This window comes from Hypomesus transpacificus, chromosome 8 (assembly GCF_021917145.1).
Source record: "Hypomesus transpacificus isolate Combined female chromosome 8, fHypTra1, whole genome shotgun sequence".
Classification (NCBI taxonomy): domain Eukaryota; kingdom Metazoa; phylum Chordata; class Actinopteri; order Osmeriformes; family Osmeridae; genus Hypomesus; species Hypomesus transpacificus.
The window spans coordinates 11996190-12020632 of NC_061067.1; the positions used below are offsets into that span (position 1 = coordinate 11996190).

Below are 24443 nucleotides of genomic sequence, written 5' to 3' on the forward strand. Positions count from 1 at the left end.
ACCAAAGGCAGGCTAGGGAAACTCATATTAATGTTAAATAACCTACTAAAGTGACATTTTCATGTCATGTGACCTTTAAATGTTTAGGGGCTCCTCGAATGCGCCGATTTTGCGACACTTGACGTTAACGGGAGCGCTTGTCATCGGACACTGCAGGTTTGCTGAAAGAAGCTAATACCTGTATGTGCACTCATGTTGTACAAATCCAGCTTTTCTGATCAAACGTAACAGTCATTTAACTCATGGTTACAATGGTAAACCAGCACAACAATGACAATTACCACACAAAAAACACTACATTCTAACCAGACACATTTAAAAATCGAAATTCATGAAGTTACATTTGTATTTCGAACATACGGCAAACTTATCAGCAAATGTTTACACTATTTACCGCCTTGCATCATGGGAATTGACAGGCCAATGAGCCACGTTATCTACATTTTTTCAATGCATAATGCAACCCTTGTGCCTGCTTCTTTCTCAAGTAGCCTTTTCCCATTAATACTCCAATTGATAATTATTAGTATAAGAGTGTAGTGCTTCAAAATGTTTTGGCAGTAATTAAGGTTACAGCTTCAGTAACAAAAAAGATTCAATGTGCAAGGCATAATAGATTTTCCTAGACATGAATAATTAGAATATACAAGATGGATCTAAAACATTTTACCCGTAATGTACTTTAAAAGTATTTTGACTGTTTTTGCTGTATAATAACAGAAAACGTACATCATACTCCAGAAGAAATGTATACCATTTTAGTTTTCGAAGCATAGGCCTACTTCTTAGAAGTATATCAAAAGTGAACTATTTTCTAAGTATAGCCTACTTCTTAAAAGTATATCAAAAGTGAACTAAAAGTGTACTATCCATATTTAAGTATACTTATAGTATACTTTAATATACTTCTTTTTTGTAAGGGTAAGCATCATGATATGTTTACTTGCTGGACAACCTTTCAATTGGCAACTTACAAATACGTTCTTGTGCATTCTGTCATTTGGATGCTATTGGGTGTGCTTGCCTTCGGCAAGAGCAGAACCTTTGTTCTCTCACATTTATAGCCTATTTATTATTATTTATTATCATTGTTTATTTTCGCACCCCTAAGGATCCCTCAATATTTGAATTACATAGACAATGTCGGTGTCAAAAGGTATGGAAGCAAATCGTGACCAAAATTAAAATCAAAATGCATTTCCAGAAATGCATTTTCATTTTAAGCACGTGGCTGCAAAATCGTGACCACAATTCAAATTCAAATGCATTTCCAGAAATGCATTTTCATTTTAAGAACGTGGCTGCAAAGTCGTGACCACAATTCAAATGCATTTCCAGAAATGCATTTTCATTTTAAGAACGTGGCTGCAAAATCGTGACCACAATTCAAATTCAAATGCATTTCCAGAAATTCACAATGAACGAAAAAGCATTCTGAGCGGCGCAGCAGAGTGACGTCAGTAGCCGCTCTTCTTCAGCTGCCTGCTGACCGAGCTACCCATCTTGTTCGGTAGGGGCCGGTGGCCTACGCCGAATAGCTCCGCTATTTCCTTTATTTTTAAACCATTTAATAAATTGCTTTTAATGGACTCGAACGGGATGTTGATGGTTGGTCGTTTGAGGCTCCACAGCCTCAAACTATGACAACCTCATTATTGTGTAAATCTGTGACGGCAGAGTATGCAGCCAAGCTCTCTATCACTTGTTCTACTCGGTCACGGGCATCAGACTCAGATATATTATTAGATTCTACCTGCTCAGCTAATTCTGACAGTGTTTGCACAATTTGAGGGAGCGCCATGATCTGTGATGCGTCCTCTAAAGACCCGGCAATTCAATCAATCCCAGCACATTTGCAATGTATCTCTACGTTAGATTGTAAATTATGGCTACTTTTATATTTTATTTTTTATTCTAAATCCCCTTAGTATTAGCTAGACTTTGCTCATTTTGTATAGTTAGTCTACATATTTAAGTTTTAAGATTCCTATATGTTTAATGTATGCACCTTCCGCCAAAGTAAATTCCTTGTCTGTGCAAACTTTAATGGCGAATAAAACCCTTTCTGATTCTGATGTAATTCAATGCAGATGTGCACACCGCCCCCTACCGAACAAGATGGGTAGCTCGGTCAGCAGGGAGCTGAAGAAGAGCGGCTACTGATGTCACTCTACTGCGCCGCTCAGAATGCTTTTTCGTTCATTGTGCATTTCTGGAAATGCATTTGAATTGTTGTCACCATTTTGCTAGCCTGACGTTGTCATACTCATAATTCTAGTCAGAATATGAGTCTGAGAACTCTCCTTTGGGCTTTGACTACAGGGCGTGTTTCAAACGAGCCTGGAAAACAAATGCCTCTTCGCTCAATTGGATAGATCTACAACCAATCAGAGCAACAGAGTATGTGACGTATGTTAAGCACCGCATAGTTGTTGTCAACAAAACTAAACTACAAGCAGACTTGAAGTATGCTTGAAGAATGAATACAAACGATTTTTGCCAGTGTTGTAAAATTAATTTAAGGGTAGGGGGAGTACTTGTTCACACGGTCAACCTTTTTGAGCGAAACAATAAAGGGCAATGCATATACGAATCCCGTAGGAAGGACGGCAAAAACATATTTTCCATCGACAAATGCCTTGATTGCGTCTCTCTGTTCCTCTTTCAAAATTAATGCGCTGTCGATGTCTTCTAAAACAGACTCGATGGCAGAATCATAACATCCCAGATCTCCAGCGGTAGCCATGTTTGTTCAAAACGAATTCAATTTAAGCATTCTTTTGTGACGTGGGTGATTACGTTACTGTTGATCATCTGTCCATCATCGTATAAAGCCCGCCCTGGCAATTTCATTGGTTCGCCCAGATTCTGGTTTTCTGTAGTTGGTCCCCAATACGAGACCCTCCAGACCCAACTTCCCGACCAAATTGGGGGCGGGGAGAAGTTGGGCTGGCAGCCAGGCTACCATTTTGCAGCCACGTTCTTAAAATGAAAATGCATTTCTGGAAATGCATTTTCATTTGAATTTTGGTCACGATTTGCCTCCATAAAAAGGTTCATCTTGGTAGCGATTGCGTTGGTTGTATTTTTTTTACGTTCCGTTGGCTGGTGTAAGTTCAAATAGACCAATCTATTGTTTGTAAACATTTGGAATGCGCGCGCAATGTGGCTGCAGAAAACCAGGAAATGATAGCATTTAAAACGGCAAAAGGAACACACATCATACAATTAGTTAGATTTAAATAGACTAAAAAAGTCGCGGAGGACAGCCTTTAAGAGAGAAAGCGATTCCCCATTGATCTGTCGAATTTCATCAGAATTTTGATTTGGGTCACGAAAGTCTTGAAATTTGAGTGAGAATGTCGCCCGGTACAGACTGCATAGTCGAGCGGCAGCCATGTCTTCACGCCATGTCACAAAGTTCATAATTGTACAGTTTTACAGTCAATTCTACATCTAAAAAGTCGAGCAGGGCAGCTTTCAAGAGATATTGGAATTCTGCTTTTAGCCAGCTGGTCCGATTATTTTTGGGATTTGTTTAAATGGGCAATCTGAGTGAGACAGCGTCCCCGTTACACTGTTTTGACGTTAGCCTCAGTCAGACTCGTCGCTCACTGGCAGTGTGCACAATGTTCACTTAGCGGAAGTAGCTTCGAGGTAAAATTAAAAATCTTTAAAAACGTCTACATTTAGCAAATATTGTTGATATTATTGTGCGCATGTATTTTAGTATCGTTAATATGTAATTTGATTCCATAATCTCCCCAGGAATAACTAATAAAAAGTATTTCAGGAAAAACGCTGTAACAGGTTTGTCCTCCCTACTATTATGCCCTGGAGAAGTTCGTCTTTTGCAACCGATAAGCGCAGTTGAGCATGCTTGACAGTCGTGTGACGTAGGGTGCAAATTGGTCTATTACGTTTTTGTGGTGAAAAGTGAAGCTAACGGTGGCAAACTTGCTAGCCACAGTCATAGATATATATATCTATGGTCACAGTCACTGACGTTACTAACGTCACTACGTCACTATCGTCACGCGCGACTACCTGTAGCAGAACATTTGTTTTGCATCTGTTAACTTGGGGGATAGTTAGGCTCAGGGCCGGCTCAAGCCTTTATGGGGCCTTAAGCAGAATTGATTTGGGGGCCCCTCGGCGTCGCCAATTATTATTATATTTTTGTAATTACCGTATTTATTCGATTAAACTTCGATTTATTACACATTGTTCATCTTTGGTGCGCCGTTTATTCGGGGGCAGCGTTTATTCTAAGAAATATGGTATTCTAGGCTGTCTGCGCTAGCATGCTAACGTGTTAGTTTACTACATTAAATGTTCGAACAGATAGTTTGAACAGTACGGTTTTCTAAATAACCGTTTAAGCAACAATCAAATGTCAATGTTAGTTAGACTAGGTAGCTCTATCTCATCTGCTTTTTGTTAACGCTGATTTGCTAGGAATGCAAGAACAGCTAGATAACGAAAACACCTAGACTACCTACTGTAGCCATGTAAACTAGTTTAGCTTGCTAACGCAAGAGCACCTGCTTCTCTCCAGTTCTTTCAATAGATAATCTAGACAGGCGTTAGCAACAGGCTAGACTGCTGTTCGTTTTCTAGCATTTTTTTCCGTATGTTTATTCCCTTCTAGCTAGAGTCATTTGCTAAGTAAGGTAGCTATGTTTAGATATTTGAAACGCATAGTTAGCAATGGACCCCGAGTGCAACACAACAGAATGTCTATTAAAATGACATGCTGCTACTAGGTATTTCAGGACATGCTGCTCCTACCGTATTTCTGGGGCGGCATTTATTACACAATGTTCATTTTTGGTGCGGCGTTTAATCGAGAGCAGCGTTTAAATCGAAGAAACACGGTACATTAAACTGTAATTTCATGTGCTCTTGGGGGCTCTCTGGTGGCCACGGGGGCCCTTAGCAGCCGCTTAGTTCGCTTATGCCTTGGGCCGGCCCTGAAGACAAACATGGCAATTTGTCAACAAGTGACGAATACTGGTAAAACTCCAAGTGTTGTATTGTCAAATTTAGCGAATGGATTGTATGTAATCTTGCTAGCTAGTTAGCTAATACTAGCTAGCCAGTGACGTTCCTTATTATTGCCATTCAGTCGAAACATAAATTCAAGTTCAGCTGTACCGCAATTAATAAAATAAACTTTTGACTACTCATAACAACGCAAGTTTTCACTGGTGTTCTTGCAATGAATAAAGCACTACTTCCCTGTAGAACTGTTAGGAATAGGGTCAATGATAAAAAAATAAAAAATAAGAATGTTCCGTTTCTATTCCGTTTTGTCTAATTTTGTTCAGGTCGATTGATTGCTTAAAATGAGTGACTAATATGTGCCACAAGTGACCCCGACCTTCTAAGATTGTTGTTTGCCAGCCATCAACAGAACAGAAGACTTTAAAGTCACAAGCCAAGAGTGAAGCTCGTCTAGAGTGCTAAATGTGCTAGGAATGGCCCTGGCTGTCAACATTTCTCAAAAATGACGCTAGAATATATTCCCTTTAAAAAAACATATATTCAAATATATTCGAATTTCTGGTTGCGCATTAGGTACGTCGATAACAGGACAAATTACTACAACGAAACATAACTACTTGTAGCCTATACTGTAGGTAGGTAGGCCTAATTTATTTAAGTTTAAACATATTTGACAAATTACCTACACAAAAATAAGTAAATGAACTAATGGCCAAGACCGCAGACCTTGCCTCTCGCTCACACACATGCACTCTTTGTCTCCCTCTCCTGGACCGTCGCGCTCTCTGCGCATAGCAGTGTAAAATGAACGACAACAATAAACAAATGCTGAGTTCTGAGCAAAAAATTTAGGTCGCGATTCTTGTCCCCAATATGGCAGGCTTCATTCAGTGATTGAAACAAATATTATTAACATTCAAGTTTTACAGTATAGAACCGACATTGAACGCTCCGAGCGAGCTGTGCTGTGGTAACCTACACATGGAGATGTAGTCTCAAGTTGTTAGTTGTTGAATGGTAAGCAAACTCCAGCTTACATAGTTTACACACTACTTAAGCTGTAAGCTCAACAAGTTTACCATCAACTGACCAAAATCCAAAATATTTCCAGACATCACTCTTTAGATTTTTGGGGGTTACAATCACTTTCTCTGCTGCGGTCAAGCTGGGTTCTGCACTTCCTGCCATCTTCCACGCAAGTCAACTGTCAGCAGTGACGCTGAGGCGCGCGCCCACTCGCAAAGCAGACAGACGCACTGGCGCTGCGGTTGTTTATTTTTTTTAGTTTTTTAACCACTTATCGGATATATATTCGAATTTAGAATATTCATTGACAGCCCTACTACTAACCTGAACTCCATTGCCACAGCCTAAACTGTCAATCTGTTCATGAAAATAATTAATTCCCCCCCCCCACACACACAAAAAAAAAGTTTCAAAAGTTTACAGTTTAAAACGATTTTGCACTAAACCGGAATTGCAACTTTCAAACGCTATTTTGCCCTGCAAGACTGCATTTCTTTCAAATAAACACAACAACGATCACAACGATGAATAAACATTAAATAAAGAACAAAATCCCTGAGAAAATGTCAAGTCTGTGATGTACAGTTTGGCCACGCCCCCCTATTCAACGGTGCACACACGGTGCACGGTCACATTCACTCCCCCATCGCCTGCAAATAATGTTTTTTTAGTCTTCTGTTGTGTTGATTCCTGGCAAACAACAATCTTAGAAGGTCTGGGTCACTTGTGGCACATTCACTCAGTTTAAGCAATCAATCTACCTGAACAAAATTAGACAAAACGGAATTCACCAAAATTTAATGACACATCGAAAATGACGCAAATTGCGGTACAGCTGAACTTGAACTGATGTTTCGACTGAAAGGCAATAACAAGGAACGTCAGAAGTCACTGGCTAGCTAGCGTTAGCTAACAATCTAGCAAGATGACATACAATCCATTCGCTAAAGTTGACAATACAATACTTGGATTTTTACCATTCCTCACTTGTTGACAAATTGCCGTGTTTGTCTTCCTTAATGCCTAATGCAACAACACTACAAATATCTTAGTCGTTGCATACCACACCCATTAGGCATTAAGGACATGAAGACAAACACGGCAATTATTGGGCGTGCTATGCAACGAGTAAGATATTTGTAGTGTTGTTGCAATGGTTATTGGCTTAATATGTGCGCCCCTATTTTAATCGTGTTTTTTTTTGTATAGCGTAGAATAAATGGACATATCATTTTTATATAGGCTACCCGCCTCTGTAAAATCCTTAAATAACTAGGTAATTTGAGAGGGAGTAGGAACACGTTCAATGCTATGGTAGGCCCTAGCGTTACATCTTTTCTTCTTAACTCCACTAAAGTGCCCGGGGCAATTCACGCATTCATGAACGTTTTCTTATCTGGAATTCATCATAGGATAAGACCAGAATTTAAGGATTTACCATAGGATAAGACCAGAATTTAAGGATTTACCTTTCGCCTTTGCACATTTCTCTTATTCTTCTTAAATTTCGCCCCGGATAGCTTTTGCCTTTTCATTATTTCGTTCTTCAAAGTTCTTGAACACACAAACTCTAACTAAACGCCTCACTGTGCTAGCATGTTCTGATAACACCAAGGAGGTAGGCCTACGTACCCCTTCCTTTTTTAAAGGGTACGTATACCTGGCTCATTTTACGCTAATGTTAGATTTACTTTTTGAATGTCAAAATACTGGTTGGAGTATAGAAGGGGGCGCCAAAAAAAACTGCCCAGCAAAAAAAAACAAAAAAACGTTTTTTTCTTTCTTTCCTGGGCGCATTTTTTGGAGCCCCCCTCTGAGTGGCGCCATAGGCGACCGCCTATACCGCCTGTAGGAAAGACCGCCCCTGAACCCAGCTAACACATGACGTTGAGGCAACGTTGCCAGTAAGTGCCCAGTTGGTAACCCGCGACGTTACCTTCTGGCAACGTCGTGGCAACGTCGTAGCAACGTTATAAAGGGAATGTTGCCAGTTGGTCCCATGGACAACGTTGCCACGACGTCGTACCTTGGTCGGCTGGTTACGTTATTTTTAGACCTGTGGGCAACGTTGCCGCAACGTCGTACCTTGGTCGGCTGGTTACGTTATTTTTAGACCCGTGGGCAACGTTGCCGCGAAGTTGTCCCTTGGTCGGCTGGTTACGTTATATTTTGGTCCCATGGACAACGTTGCCGCTCTGTTGTACCTTGGTCGGCTGGTTACCTTATTTTTAGACCCGTGGACAACGTTGCCGCGACGTCGTCCCTTGGTCGGCTGGATACATCAATTTTGGTACCATTGAGTTGCCGTTAAGTCGCTCTTTGGTTGCAGGACAACGGATCTCGAGTGCAATATAGTGGTTTATGTATATAAATGTAGACAATGCATGTAATTAATGTGCTGCTCAGCCCCAGCATGTCATTGGTCATCAATTTTCTCATATGCAGACACATAGCTTTAATAAAAATTAAAAAAAGAAACAATTTGGAATATAATTTAGTCTTTCATTCTTTACTATAAATATGTACAAAAGCAATCAATGTGTGATGTGTAACATGATTAAGCAAACATTCTTTGTATAGCACACCAAAGCTGTATGACACACAATGCAAATTTGTGCTCCAATAATTTTGTAATACAAAATTGTTAAATGTGACCAAAAGGTAAGCGACTCTTAAGAGTTTCATTTTCAAAGACAAGTCATCACAGAATATTACATTTCTTCCTTAGCAAACCTGCCCATCAGTCTGCCCCTGAGCAACAACTTTGCGCATGCCCATTTCAGCGCATAGCTGAAATTGGGGTTCCTAAACAGATTTTGCAGGGGTCCCACCGTCTTTCACGCAATGGATTTTACCTGAAAATAAGTTACTTCAAAGGTGAGTTTCTTTATAGAAATAGTTTTAAATATATAAACATATTTTCAGAAATTGGATGGGGCATATAGGTTTGAAATTGAGTTGTTTATGTGCTAGCGTTATATCAGATTCACATTGTTTACGTTAGGATTTCGCTAGCTAGACCCTAAAACCCTCCAGAAAGTTATGTTGAAATACTGAAAATGCATACATGTTATCAAAGTTTAGCGTCTCACAAATCATCATCCTCAAAAGAAAATAAACGTTCAGAACTGTTAGAAAACCTTGTCCCAAAATAGTTTATTTAGCCCTGAATTTTCAAAGACTGGAGCTAGCGCGTGGCTGATCACGTTCACAGTCGGTCATGGCATGCACAGCAATGGCGTCCGAAAAGTATCATGTCACTAATTCTTCCAATTTGTACATGACATCTGTTTTTGGATAAGTTTATTCGTTTTAACCTTTAGATGCATGAGTTCTAAATATTTCCGACACTTCCACCAGAGTGAGTTATTTTTCCAAAACGGAAACTATGTAGCTTTAATTAGCTTCCGTTACCTAGCAACCTAACATAATACTCGTACCAATGCTACTACTTGCTAGTGTTACTTGTTAGCCTACTAATTGTACATTTTGAAGCCATACTGTAGCGTTTATCATATCGTTTTTGCCCATCGGAAAATAGTCGGTTGGAATGTTCAGAATCACACGTGTGCGACACTACGCTGTGGGGCCCTGCTTTCGAACGATCACATATGTGCGATGCTACTCCTTTAATATCAATATCAATATACTAACACTATGTACGTTAACTACATTCAACTTTCATTTCTGTACAGGTGATCCGACCACCATCACAAGCACTGTGTCCCTTGGAAATTATGGTAAAGTAATGAATGACCGTTTATAACAGTGACAATAATTGTATGAGCCATGGCAACCCTAAAGGCTATGCTTTGAAGCAAAAGCATGACTTAAAACGTTTACATCACCAGATGCCATACCCCTAGGTGTCAGCTCTGGTCTGGTGGAGGAGAACCCATAGGGGGCCCAGGAAAACAGCTGGCAGCCAGGCAAGTGCAAATATAAGACACTCAAACCATTGCCAACTCATTGTAAGGCATACCTAATTGTAAGGCATACTTAAGTTGTTCTGATCGTAGTGGGAAACATATTTGTCAAAACAACAAATGTTGTCATACTAATGCTTTGTATACCCCATTCAGCTGTACCATCTTGGGCAAAGACCATTCAAGGTAACATTTGTTATGTACATCAATGTTACAGCTAATCTAGAAGACCACAGTGTATACCAATCATGCAAACTCTTGTAAACTTGTTATACTTGTCCTTAATTACAGACACATTACAGGTTATGCTCTGGAAGATCGAGACATTGGAAGAGAACCAGCGAGAGGCTCTCCTATTGGCGACCACAGGGCAGACACACTGAAGTGGTGCCAGTGATGGACCTACAGCTGGCCCAAACACAGGCTGAACTCCAAGACCTTGAGGAGCGCCTTAAGGTGCTGGAGTTGCAAAAGAGAGTGGTAAGTTTTTGGAGATCCCATGAACTATGGCTTACACATGGCTTTCAACGTTCACATTGGTGCTGACAATAAGTTAATGACTTCTAATTCCAGACGCTGGGATGAAGTGGAAGACGGGACTGGGAGAGAAAGCTGTGGAGCTCCGCATAGAGGAAACACTCAAACACACCCCGGCAGCCCATTCAAAACAAGCCAGGTGAATGAATCATGATTGCAGCTTCCATATCCAATCTTTCACATGGCTATGACAGAAATCTAGAATCACATAATATTTTTTTGATGATGTATATTATTTTAGATGTGATTTTTTTAACGACTTGTATAGGCCCTTTTCACACGTGCAATTATGTTAATAGAACACTAACTTATTTTGCGCTTTATTGTCAGGGCCAACAGACAGGACCTGTAGCGGAGACTGGCAGAAGATTTTAATTCACTGTTTGGCACTTTGTTTGAAATAAAATGACTGAATGTTACATGGAAATGCTGCCTTGTTTATGCTTGAGTTAGGCTACACATCACCCAAACATAGTCCTCCTAAAGTTGGCTACCATGTAACCTATTATACAAGAACAAGTAGCATTTTGGGCAAATGAGGTCTGCATATGAACCGCCCCAATATAAGCAGTAGAATTGAGAAATATAGGTTACTTAATTGACGTTGCAGTTTCGGACTGGCAACGTCACAAAATTCGATGCTAGGAGGTCGCGGTTACGGACTGGCAACGTCACAAAACAACATTGCTAGGAGGTCGCAGTTACAGACTTTCAACGTCGGAAAATAACGTTGCCACGACGTCGCGGTTACGGACTGGCAACGTCACAAGATTACGTTGCGGCTACCTTCTGGCGTCCCACAGATGCTAGGCCACGCAACGTCGCCAAAGACGTTGCGGCAACGTATGTTTGGTCCTCGAGTGACGTTGTGGCAACGTAACTGTGTTAGCTGGGTATATTTCATTTTGCCTTGTTACTGACAATGATCGCTACCACTGAGATTTTTATGAATGAGGGATTTTCCACAAAATAAATGTCATCTTATTTACGTTTTTGGGGGCATATTTTCAGTTAGCAGATGGAACTATTTGAATCGCGATTCCATCTGAGATAGCTACTGCTGGTAACATTGTTAGAATAAGCTTCAAAGGGGGGTTCTTTATTAATGAATGAATGCAATATGAGTAGGCTGAATGCCTGAAAATATCACAAGGGAAGGGAAAAACTTAAAATGAAGTTTAAGTCATAGAGATTAGGTCCATTTTACACCGGTCTGCCCAAATGTATTCGTTTTGATTCAACTATGAGGCTGCTGATCACCATTCCCTCTTGCAGGGGAAATGAGAATGAGAACTATTTCATTCTAGCCTACTCTTCACTTAGTATTTTGAGTTGTAAATGAGCAGAAAAAAATATGCTTTTAAATCTATGTAATCTTTATAAATAATAAGTAGGCTATGCATTTTTTTTTTTTTATATATACAGACATATCAGTTGTAAAAATGTCATAAAAAAACGCAACAGACGCAAGCAACTCTGCAACCGACGCAAGCAAGCACACCCTACAATTTCCCCAGAAATTGTACCCTCTCTAGTTCTTATTGCTATTTCAGTGCATACAGCCAGATGAGCAGTTCTGACTGACAACGCACAATAGTTTGTATCAGCTTCTTTCAAGCTGTTTTTTTTAATTGATGAAATGCTAGCTAGCTAACTAACAGCAAGACAATATAAAGTGGATACTTCATTTACAGCATAGATTAGTGAATTGTGTTACGTTAATGATTTATTGCTATGTGGAATGCGCAGTAACATCTCTAATAAAACAGTGAAAACTGTTTACTTGTGCACACAAATTACAATTAAGATTACACTGAATCAGCTAGCAGATATCTTACTCACTAGCTGTATCATGGTTATGGGCAGTATTATTACCAAAGCAAGAGAGAAGGTACCGATGAGTGGTGGTACTCTGCTCCATTACTTACTGAGGAACCGTGCTCTCCTGTGATTGGTTTGGTGATGTAACTGGTTTGTGATTTGCGGGTTGTGTAAAGGAGCGGGTGGGGTTGACAGATGGATGCTAAGGTGATGCCAGGGCAAACAAAAAAACTACAACACCCCCCTGGGGCACCAACCACACACCACGCCCTGTCATGATGAGGAGGGGGAGAGGGGAGAAGGAAGAGGAGGAGGAAGAGAAGGAGGAAAAGAGGAGGACGAGGACAATAAGGGAAGGAGGAAGAGAAGGAGCAAGTAGAAAAAGGGAAAGGTAGTAGGGGAGGAGAAAGGAGACGGGGAGAGGAAGAGAAGATGGGGAGAACCTCTCAGATCCATGCAGCTAAAAATAGAACACAGCCAATTGTGTGTGTGTGTACCTTTGCATGGTGGAGGTCCACCCCGTACATGGAGAGCTTCTTGACATTCTCCAGGAAATGCATTTCAGCCTCAGCTGGTGTCATTCCCCTGGAAACACACACACACCTGGTTGAGTAGGAGGGTTTACATAAGGGGTAAAGCAGAGACAAGAGAGATAGAGTTTGTTTGTCATGACTGACTTGTAGTTCTTGTGCAGGTCCATGATCTTGTCCTCCAGCTCCTTGGTCTGGTTGGGGGCAAAGCGCAGCTCGCTGATGTAGTCTGGCCCCGACTCCTCAGGGTCGTAGTCCCCCAGCTCTGATTGGGCGGTGTAGGAACCCAGGACAGTGTGAGTGGCTAAGGAGCAGGGCAGACGTCCAGACACCACGTCATCCCTCAGCTGCAGGCACAGGTAGTACCTGGGGAGGGTCGTGTGGACATGAGTGTGTGTGTGTGTGTGTGCAGACATCTCCATACAATACATCTTGATGTATTGCCAATGATCCAACACATTAAAGATACACAAGATGCAACTAGACATGCCATATGACACAATTCACCCCTATTGAGATACTTATTGCGATTCGATTCACCCCTATTGCAATGCAATTGGATTTCACACATTTTGTTTAAGCACAATGAGCCGTGAGAAAGTAAAAAATACAATTCAATATGGTACAGAATGCTATTTTGTATGAGTCTCTCCATGTTTTGTAAATTGCATACACCTGGTCAAATAGCTTGTCTCTCTTTAAAAATCTTAAGTGTTACTATATATTGGATTTGTAGCCCTTCCTCCTCCATCCTCCACGTCCTAAGTTGCACGAGAGGCCTAGAGACTTGATGAGCCACACAGATAGCAGGGGAGCACACTTGACAGTTTAGATAGGAGGAATCATCTAAATATACAATTATTGGTCCACCACAAATAATAATATAAATAAATCACAGTGCACACTTTTTAATCAGGCAATTGTATTGTGAACATTTATGCTGGTGCACAAATGTGAATTGTTGTGTGTATATGTGTGTGAGTTGACCTGGTGATGTCCTCTGACAGCTGTGTGGGATCAGGAGGGTAGAATTTGACGTTGAAGGAGAAGTTCCAAGCCACGCCTATGAACAGATACCAGGAAGACAAACCCCTAAGAAATACAACCAGAAGGCAAACATTCCTCCTCTCCTTTCCTCCCCCTTCCTCTCCTCTCCTCCATCTCTTCTTCCCCTTCTTCTCCTCCCCGTCCTCCTATCCTTCCTCTCCACTCATTCCTCTCCTTCCCTCACTCCTTCCTCTGCCTCTTCTCCTTCCTCTCTCCTACTCTCGTCAGAGAGTACCCTTCCACTCACCTCTGATCTGTTTCTTCATCTCCTTGGAGGGATCCAGCCAGTTCTGGAATAGGTCAACAGAGGTCAGGGAACAGTTATACACAGCCAGAGAGAGGCATACACACAAAGACAGGCAGACAGAGACAGAAAGCACACACATACAGTACCAGTCAAACGTTTGGACACATTTTGGGAAAATTTGTAAATGTGTAATGTATAAAAAACAGTATTGGGACACCTGACCATCATACCTATATGAGTTTCTTGTACGTCCCATTGCAAAACTACAGGCAATAGTAGTTTTATGGAGTCCCCCCCTCGACGTTAGCTGCAGCTGACGTTAGAATCATTAAATGTGTTTGATGGTTTTTAGGTCATGGGTCTGTGCAGGCCAGTCTGTGCAGGCCAGTGTTTTCACCCCAAACTCAACAAAACATTTCTGTATGAACCTTGCTTTGTGCATAGGAGCATAATCAAGCCTAAACAGGAAAGGGCTTTCCCCAAAATGTTGAAGCACAGAATTGTTTAGAGTAACATTTTATGCTTCAGCATGAATAAATCCATCGGTAGAACTAAGGCTTTAGCCCAAAACCACAAAAAACAGCCTCCATTGTTAATGTGGCTTGACTTTAACCCAATGAACACAGCGAGGTCCACACAGAAATGTTTTGTTGTGTTAGGTTACACCCAGACCTGCACAACAGCAGGGCCAGCACTCCCTAATGCCCTTGTGGCTGGATGGACATTAAATGCCACAGACGCACTCCAAAATCACGTGGATAGCCTTTCCAGAAGAGAGGTAGCTTTTATAGGCACATTGGGGAAGGGGGGGGGGGGGGCAACTCCATATTATTAAATACAAATTTACAATAGGTTGTCATAAAAGCTGCTATAGGTGTAAAGTGTAGGTGTCCCAATTCATATTTCTATAAATGCTTACATGTGTGTATGTAGATTATTTTATGAAAATAATCTGTTACAGTTCGTCAAATGATTGTATCGCTTCTGTGCCAAGGTCAACCAACAGAAGGAAGTATAACAGTAATTATCCATGACTGGCCATGTAGCCTGTTAATAGCCTGTTCATGTCAATGAGAAAGAGTTTTAGGGAAATCAAACAGCTGAGCAATCTGTTTTGGTTCTTAACCAACCCACATTCTACACAAAACAGGAAAGATATGGAAAAAATACAAACACTGGATTTAAGTTTGAACAACTTGCATGCACACAATTTGAATTATGTGAAATGAAAAAGTTAAACAACACTTGAAATTGAAACAAAAATTGAATTTGAGAGACAGTTAGAGATAGAGAAGGAGATGTAGAGATGAAGAGAGAGAGCGGTAGACTCCACCTTCTGGTTGTCGAGGTCTCGGAATGTGATGCCAAAGTAGTCCCTCTCTAGCAGGTTGAGGTGCTCACACACCTTGTCAAACAGCACATGGCCACGCTCACGCTTCTGCAGGACACACACACACACATTTGTATATCTCTTCTCAAGGTGTACACGCTCTCTGGGCTTGTCTCTGTGGTGATTCACAGCCTTAGTGTAGCAGGGACGTGGTGCTGATAACTGAGCTGAGGTAGGTGCAGTTATAAGAGAGCTCTCCTCTCTCCATCTCCTCCTCCTTCCTGTCTCCTCTCCTCCCGTCTCTTTCCTACCTCCACAGAGCAGGTGTAATCGGAGCCGTCTAGCAGGGTGACCTTGCAGTGCATGTTCCTCAGGCTCCTGCTGGTCCTGGCTGGAGAACGATTGATCTTGGAGGAGGAGGAGAGGTGAGATGCTTGATCCTCCTCAGACTGGGTCACCTCCAGGCCAGCCTCCACTCGCTCCACACCCTAACACAAACAGAGACACACACAAAGACATGTACATACTCAGACACACACACAACAGGTAAAGATCATGATAACCGGGGTTCCCACAGGTCCTTGAAATCTTTGAAAGTTTTTTTAGAAAAAGAAAATTATTTTAAGATCCTTGAAAGTTTTTGAAAATATGCATAAATAGACATGGGAAAGTGCTTAAATGTATATATTTTTTGCAAGAATAGAAACTGAAGTAGACTGAAACTGAAATAGAAAACTCCTGTCCCCTTGAGCCTATCCCCTCCCCTCTCTTTCAAACTATCTCCCCCTCCATCATAACTTTTCTTCTCCATGTCCTAAACTCCTCTCTTACCTCCGGCACCTTTCCCTCTGCCTTCAAACAGGCCAGAGTTACCCCTCTACTCAAAAAACCCTCCCTTAACCCTGCCGTCCTCCAGAACTACAGACCGGTATCACTGCTACCCTTCTTTTAAAAAAAAAATTGAACGGGCTGTATCTAACCAACTGTCAAGCTTTCTCTCTCAGAACAACCTGCTTGACCCCAACCAATCGGGCTTCAAGACTGGCCACTCCACAGAGACTGCCCTTCTTTCAGTCGCCACTGGCCTCCAGTCTGCCAGAGCGGCTTCCAGGTCATCCGTCATCATTCTGCTGGACCTTTCTGCAGCGTTTGATACGGTTAACCACCAGATCCTGCTCTCCAGACTTTCTGAGATGGGCATCACTGGCAGTGCACTCCAGTGGATCTCATCCTACCTGTCGGGAAGATCCTACCAGGTCTCCTGGGGAGGCAAACTGTCAGGCCCTCGCCAGCTCTCCACTGGTGTCCCACAGGACTGCGTCCTTGGACCCCTCCTTTTCTCTCTGTACACCACCTCACTTGGACCAATCATCACCTCCCATGGCTTCTCCTACCACTGCTACGCTGACGACACGCAGCTGTACCTGTCGTTCCCTCCGACTGATCCGGGGATCTCAGCTAGGATTGAGGCCTGCCTCACAGACATCTCCGCCTGGATGACCGAGCACCACCTCCAGCTGAACCTCGCCAAAACAGAACTTCTCATCATCCCTCCATTTCCCATGATCTGTCAATCACCCTAGGATCTGCGACGGTGACCCCTTCATCCTCTGCCAGGAACCTTGGGGTTACTATGGATGACGAGCTCTCCCTTACTGCCCACATTGCTGCAGTCTCCCGGTCTTGTAGATTCACCCTCTACAACATCCGGAAGATCAGGATATACCTGTCTGAGCACTCCACCCAGCTGCTAGTCCAAGCACTGGTCCTCTCCAAGTTGGACTACTGCAACTCGCTGCTCACTGGTCTCCCAGCATGTGCAACCCGCCCTCTTCAGAGGATTCAGAACGCAGCGGCCCGCCTGGTCTACAATCTACCCAGACGCTCCCATGTTACCCCACTCCTCATTTCTCTCCACTGGCTACCCATCAACGCCCGTATCAGATTCAAGACCCTGGTACTGACCTTCCGAGCAGTGAACGGGACTGCACCCGACTACATCAATTCTCTCCTGCAACCTTACACCCCCACCCGTCACCTACGGTCTTCTTCAGACAACCGCCTGGTGGTCCCACCGCTCAAGACCGCCCGGTCCCAACACAAGCTCTTCTCCTGCCTGGCCCCCCAATGGTGGAACCAGCTCCCCACCTCCATCAGGGACACTGACTGTCTCCCCACCTTCAAGAAAAGGCTCAAGACGCACTTGTTCCGGGAGTACAACGGCACTTAGGAATGCTTGGCTGGACCAGATATTAGTTTCCTCCAGGATCACAATGACTCTTATTGAGTGACTTGTTGCTCTTGTAGGTTAGTTATAACGAAGTTAAGTCTTGTACTCGCTGTGAAATATTTTACTGTTAATTGTTCTTTTACAGGTACAGTCCTGCACTTTTTGTGATTCATGTTTTTTTAATTTGTAACTTGTATAACTGCATGCTCTTATGGGTCTTCCCTTTGGCACTTTTTCACAATGTATGCTTCATGTTTTGGCCTGCAGCCTTGCTGCATGTTTGGGACTACCTCGGTGTTATGATCAGTGACCTATGCTCTTTTGTAAAGCTCTGTCTTGGAAGTCGCTTTGGATAAAAGCGTTTGCTAAATGCATAAATTTAAATTTAAATTAAGTGCTGAGTGCTGTGTTGAGTTAGATAAGGCAACATACAGTGCCCTCCAAAAGTATTGGAACAGTGAGGCGAATTCCTTTATTTTTGCTGTAGACTGAAAACATTTGGGCTTGACATCAAATAATGAACGTGAGACCAGAGATCAACGTTTCAGCTTTTATTTCCAGGTATTTACATCAGGATCTGATGCACAACTAAGAAAATATCACATTTTGTTTGAATCCACCCATTTGTCATGTGAGCAAAAGTATTGGAACAGATATACTTAAAACATATTTAAGTGAATAAAACTTAATATTTAGTTGCAAATCCTTTGCTTTCAATAACTGCAGCAAGTCTGTGACCCATTGACGTCACCAAACTTTTGCATTCTTCCTTTTTGATGCTTTCCCAGGCTTTCACTGCAGCCTCTTTCAGTTGTTGTTTGTTTTGTGGGGTTCCTCCCTTCAGTCTCCTCTTAAGCAGGTAAAATGCATGCTCTATAGGGTTTAAGTCTGGAGATTGACTTGGCCAGTCTAATACCTTCCATTTCTTGCCCCTGATGAACTCCTTTGTTGTTTTGGCAGTGTGTTTTGGGTCGTTATCTTGCTGCATGATGAAGGCTCTGCCAATCAGTTTGGTTGCATCTTTCCTTAAATTGGCAGACAAAATGTTTCTGTAGACTTCCGAGGTCATTTTGCTGCTGCCATCATGTGTTACATCCTCAATGAAGATTAATGAGCCCGTCCCAGAAGAAGCCATGCAAGCCCAAGCCATGACATTACCTCCACCGTGTTTCACAGATGAGCTTGTGTGTTTGGGATCATGAGCAGTTCCTTTCTTTCTCCAAACTTTAGCCTTTCCATCACTTTGGTAAAAGTTAATCTTTGTCTCATCAGTCCATAAAACTTTGTCCCAGAATTTTTGAGGTTCATCTCTGTACTTTTTGGCAATTTCCAGCCTGGCCTTCCTATTCTTCTTGCTAATGAGTGGTTTGCATCTTCTGGTGTAGCCCTTGTACTTTTGTTCATGAAGTCTTCTGCGAACAGTAGATAGTGATACCTTCACTCCTGCCATCTGGAGGTTGTTGCTGATCTCACTAACAGTTGTTTTAGGGTCTTTCTTTACAGCTCTCACAATGTTTCTGTCATCAACTGCTGATGTTTTCCTTGGTCTACCTGTTCAACGTCTGTTACTTAGTACACCAGTAGTTTTCTTCTTCTTCAGGACATTCCAAATGGTTGTACTGGCTATGGCCAATGTTTCTGCAATGGCTCTGATTGATTTTCCATCTTCTCTAAGACTCACAATTGCTTGTTTTTCACCCAAAGACAGCGCTCTGGTTTTCATGTTGTTTTCACCTCTGAATACAGTCTGCATAGACAAAACCTATCTTACCCAATCTGAACCTGAGTGTAGACATTCAGTGGTATTTATTGATTGAATAATGTATGTAATAGGACACACCTGGGCAACAAAACACACCTGTCAGTCACATGTTCCAATACTTTTGCTCACGTGACAAATGGGTGGGTTCGAACAAAAAGGTGATATTTTCTAATTTGTGCATCAGATCCTGATGTAAATACCTGGAAATAAAAGCTGAAACGTTGATCTCTGGTTTCACATTCATCGTTTGATGTCAAACCCAAATGTTTTCAGTCTACAGCAAAAATAAAGGAATTGGCCTCACTGTTCCAATACTTTTGGAGGGCACTGTACGTTCACTCTTTGTGCTGCATTCACTGTAACACAGCACAATTGAGAAGTGTCCACACATTCAGGCCTCTCTTTTTGTAATTGTCTGCAAGCTTCTGGTTCTCATTTAAAAAATGATCAGTGTTGGAACAGTAATTAACCTTTTTCCATGCCTCAAACTATGCCGTGTTGTGTCCTTTCATTTGAGGGAATTGGTCCTTGAAAGTCCTCGAAAAGTGCTTGAATTAGATGTTTTATAATGTGTGGGAACCCTAGATAACTCTTAGAAGTATCACAGATGTCTCACTAACAGTTTACTGTCTTGTGAGGTTCTGTTGGGCACAGTTCACCTGCTCCTTTCTGACAGGTGTGCTGTGGGCGGCGGCCGTGGGGAATGACTCTGCCTGTGGGGGAAGAGCTTCCTGTGGGAGAGGAGCTTCCTGCGGGGGTGGAGCTTCCGGTTCTGTTGTCATGGTGATTTACCCTGCAACACACGTACACAAATAATGAGGTGCATTTGCGACACATACACACAAAACTGTGCCAAGATCCACACACATAAGCCCACTGGAGTACACCCGGAGCTACAATGTCATTGGCTAATGTTTCACTCTCTTAACACCATCCTATAGCCTTGCCCTGGATTACTTAGAGATGAGAGCAAGAGAGAGAAAAATACAGATTAAAAGAGAAAGGGGGGTGAAGATTAAGCTTATGAAGACTTATCTCATTTTATTGTGGCACAGCGGACAGATGTGAAACAAACAGGAAATGAGCTGCACAAGGTCCTCTAGTCAGATCCTCTACATCCTCTTCTCAGATAGAGGCTACATTCCTCCTTTATAAGGCACTGACGCAAAGGACCCAGACATTCCGCAGGCGAGGTCAGGATTCTCCAAGCATGGGAACAGGTGCTTCCTACCAGTAATCCCTTCTCCCTAAATTAGTTGGCTGGAGGGTGATGCCTGGGTTTTTTATGTTTTCCAGTCTCTCTGGTACAGTCAAGGAGGTTATTTTTGCTTACATTGGGATTTTCTGCAACCTGAGACATATGTGTGAGATTCTGCAACGTCAGGCTGTACCTCAACCTAGAGCACCAGAGCCCAGCCAGCACCTACAGAAGCACATCAGGATGTAGCGGGTGTTGGCTTGGGTGTGTCACCCAGCCACCCCCATGGTGATGACACTGCAGCTGCACCATTATGCTAATCAGGTGGCTCCTCTCTGCTCTATGATTGGGTGGCACCCAGACAGCTAGCCAAACAGATGAGCCCCTGCCTGGGACCCCAAACAGCCTCTAAACCTCACACATGCAGCCTCTAAACCTCACACATGCAGCTTCTAAACCTCACACATGGAGCCTCTAAACCTCGCACAATCAGCCTCTAACCCTAACACATGCAGCAGGGGCGATTCTAGGATCAGACCTTTAGGGGTACTCAACCCCCAAATGAGAATGTAACATGAATACAGTGCCTTGCAAAAGTGCTAGACCAAAATATTGAATTAAGGAAAAAACTAAGGATGTCCCTTTCTTCATGAACTACTAGCATCAAATGATAATAAACAATAATACTTTTTATTTTATTTTTATTTTTAGGGGTGCTGAGATGAAATTTAGGGGTGCTTGACCACCCCTAAAAAAAGTCTAAAATCGCAGCCTCTTACCCATACAGGAATTTGCAGGACCTCAGCAAGTCAGTCACGGAGCGCTGCACTGCGTTCAGTCTGACGATCTAGCCAGCCTCACCTCAGCAACCTACTCAGGTCTTCACTCGGAGTGAATCACTCCAACACGTATTCACTCACAGAGCCTTCCTCCTTAACTGCCTATATAACTGGCCCCACCTGTGTCGGTAGTATGCGCGTTCTCTCTCGGGTAACATGACGTGCTGACAAGATTGTTCTTTTGGTTAAACGAGGGTGACCAGCCCGCAGAGACGGTATTCTCTCATCCTCCGCTCTGTCAGCCTCCGCCGGAGAGGACAGCCAGGCCACACCCACCGCATTGCAGAAACACATCCCGAAAATCGAGACACGGGAACTTCGGCCCAACAAATCAAATGACAAATCTATCGACCGACCAGACTATGTCAATCCATTAAAAAACGACATTGGCCGGGTTTCCCAGATTCGTGTGGGAAACCCGGTCATTATCAGGTCACCGCATAGGTAAAACGCGGTGACGGTTTCAAATATCAAATCTAACGGAACAACTTTTTGACTTCAGTTATAGTCTGCGCAATAATGAGACACCTTTCAGCAGTCATGCTCGCACAATATATATTTCCATTACAGGGCTGTACCGTTTTATTCACGAGGAAGCAACATGATCCACTCATGGGATTCCTCACATTTCCCAGCCTGTTACAAACCTCCAATATTAGAAGCCCTGCCAGTCTAGCAGGTTGCAATGTAAAGGAACACTGGCTAGGTATTTTAGTGGTGCGCTGGAGGATGAACGATGCGGTGCCTGTCCTTCAAGTCACATCCATTTGATGAGACACGATGAGAAACTCTTCTCAGTTTTATAACTGAACGAACGCTGGCAGCAACATATTCCTCAGCCCCCAGATATCCGCATTTGAAGTGTTTACCGGTATGCCCTGGTTCCGTGTAGTTAGGTCTGCTGTGCCTCGGTTTGGCAGCTGGCTCCAGTGTGCTACAGTGTGATCCGTTATGACATCCGTTGCTTCTTCAGCCAAACTCGCACAATCCGGGCAACACACGGCATTCTGGGAATGGAAGCCTAAATAGGACATCTCTGTCCCTCCCTCTTACACACACCCTGACACGCTCACATAGGAAAGGCCTACCTGGCGTTCAGGATGAAAACTGGATGACCATTTTTACTGACATTTTTTTTTTCAACTTAGGCCTACTTAGTCAGTGCTTCATTTAGATTTATAATCGCGGAAAAAGAAACGCAGTATCCCAATCAACGCTTGGAAAATCAACACAGTTTCACCTAAAACTGTGCCTGCAGGGTCAGGGTATATTGTTGGTGTAACAATTGGCCATTGTTGTGGCCAATCGTTTTTCCATCACATTTCGCAATTGTAAATGCATATATCTGAGCCCTACACTACCAATAGACGCTTGGTAATTCACGAGACACAACGAGTGTTTTCGTTCCCCAATTCCCATCACAAAATCGGCAAAGGGGAGACAGTTGATAAGTGTGGGGGGTGAAAGGAGCGGGCCACCATTAAACATATTTAAAAGAAAAAGCTGTTGTCTAGATGTCAGATCTACAGTTGGGTCCATAAATATTTGGACATTGACACAATTTATCATTTTGGCTCTGTACACCACCATATTGGATTTGAAATGAACCAATCAAGATGTGCTTTAAGTGCAGACTTTCAGCTTTAATCTGAGGATATTTACATCCAAATCAGGGAGAAGCTGTGTAGGAATTTCAACAACTTTTATATGTGCCCCCCCCCCCCATTTTAAGGGACCAAAAGTAATTGGAAAACTAACATAATCATAAATCTAATTGTCACTTTTAATACTTGGTTGCAAATCCTTTGCAGTTAATGACAGCCTTACGTCTGGAACCCATAGACATCACCAGATTCTGGGTTTCGTCCCTGGTGATGCTCTGCCAGGCCTCTACTGCAACTGTCTTCAGGGGCATTTTCCTTTCAGTCTTGTCTTCAGCAAGTTAAATGCATGCTCAATTGGATTCAGGTCAGGTGATTGACTTGGCCATTGCAGAACATTCCACTTCTTTGCCTTAAAAAACTCTGGTTGCTTTCGCAGTATGCTTCGAGTCATTGTCCATCTGCACTGTAAAGCGCCGTCCAATGAGTTATGAAGCATTTGGCTGACTACGAGCAGATGACATTGCCCAAAACACTTCAGCATTCATCCTGCTGCTTTTGTCAGCAGTCACATCATCAATAAATACAAGTGAAAAAGTTCCATTGGCATCCATACATACGCCAAAATACTGTTGGGCTGTAATGGCAGCCCCTTTGTCACTCCAGACACTCGTCTGGGACAGTTGTTGATTTGCATGAATGCTAAAATGACAATCACACTAATGATATACCTCTGGAGAGGTGATCTCAACATTTGAAGAGGAAGGTGGACCGAGGAAGACTGAAATTATCATTAAAAGTTGTGTTCTTGTAAATATAGTTCTAAACAGCTTTTAATGTCATGTTTGATATGATTTTGTTTCTTATTGTATGTATTACATTCTAGTAATCATTTTAATGCTGTAACATGTACATTTACAGGGTTTACAGAGTTTGTGCTTGCAGCAGACCAACGTGTTAACACATTCCCTTGTCTTGCAAGGGCACCACTTGGTCTACTGCAGCCTTGATTAATGATCCAATTTGAATTTGTATGCGTTAGACACCCTAACCCTAACCCTGTCATATGGCTGGTGTCCCCATTTTAGTAAGGTTTGGGTGTATATAGGGAGAAGTTTTACCAATCACTTTTAGTTCTGTTTATGATACAGCTCTGGGGTGCGTTTCCCGATAACGATGGATCGTAGCTGTTACGAGGGTTCTCTACGATGAAAATAACGATCCATCGTTATTTCTTACGTGCGTTTCCCGAACCTGCTCGTAAGGAGAACCATCGTACGTGTCTCTTAAGTTGCACTTAACAAGACGCTGTCCATTGTACTGAAATGTGAGTCTTCTGACG

General features: G+C 42.5%; 1 protein-coding gene across 3 annotated transcripts in view; it reads right to left on the reverse strand.

Annotated features, from left to right (window-relative positions):
• The window catches only part of LOC124469910 (band 4.1-like protein 3), a 47058-nt gene extending 23343 nt beyond the window's left edge, over positions 1 to 23715 (reverse strand). For 2 of the 3 annotated variants that reach the window (XM_047023429.1, XM_047023430.1), the window contains exons 1-8: positions 22370 to 23713; positions 20123 to 20256; positions 15783 to 15959; positions 15475 to 15579; positions 14142 to 14184; positions 13835 to 13910; positions 12995 to 13213; positions 12815 to 12902 (exon numbers count right to left, since the gene is read on the reverse strand). In XM_047023429.1, the coding sequence (XP_046879385.1) occupies positions 12815 to 12902; positions 12995 to 13213; positions 13835 to 13910; positions 14142 to 14184; positions 15475 to 15579; positions 15783 to 15959; positions 20123 to 20245 (831 nt within the window). In that variant the 5' untranslated portion in view covers positions 20246 to 20256; positions 22370 to 23713. Of the gene's footprint in view, positions 1 to 12814; positions 12903 to 12994; positions 13214 to 13834; positions 13911 to 14141; positions 14185 to 15474; positions 15580 to 15782; positions 15960 to 20122; positions 20257 to 22369 lie in introns of all 3 variants that reach the window. The other variant, XM_047023428.1, reaches the window with a different exon arrangement.
• Between the last annotated feature and the right edge of the window lie 728 nt (positions 23716 to 24443).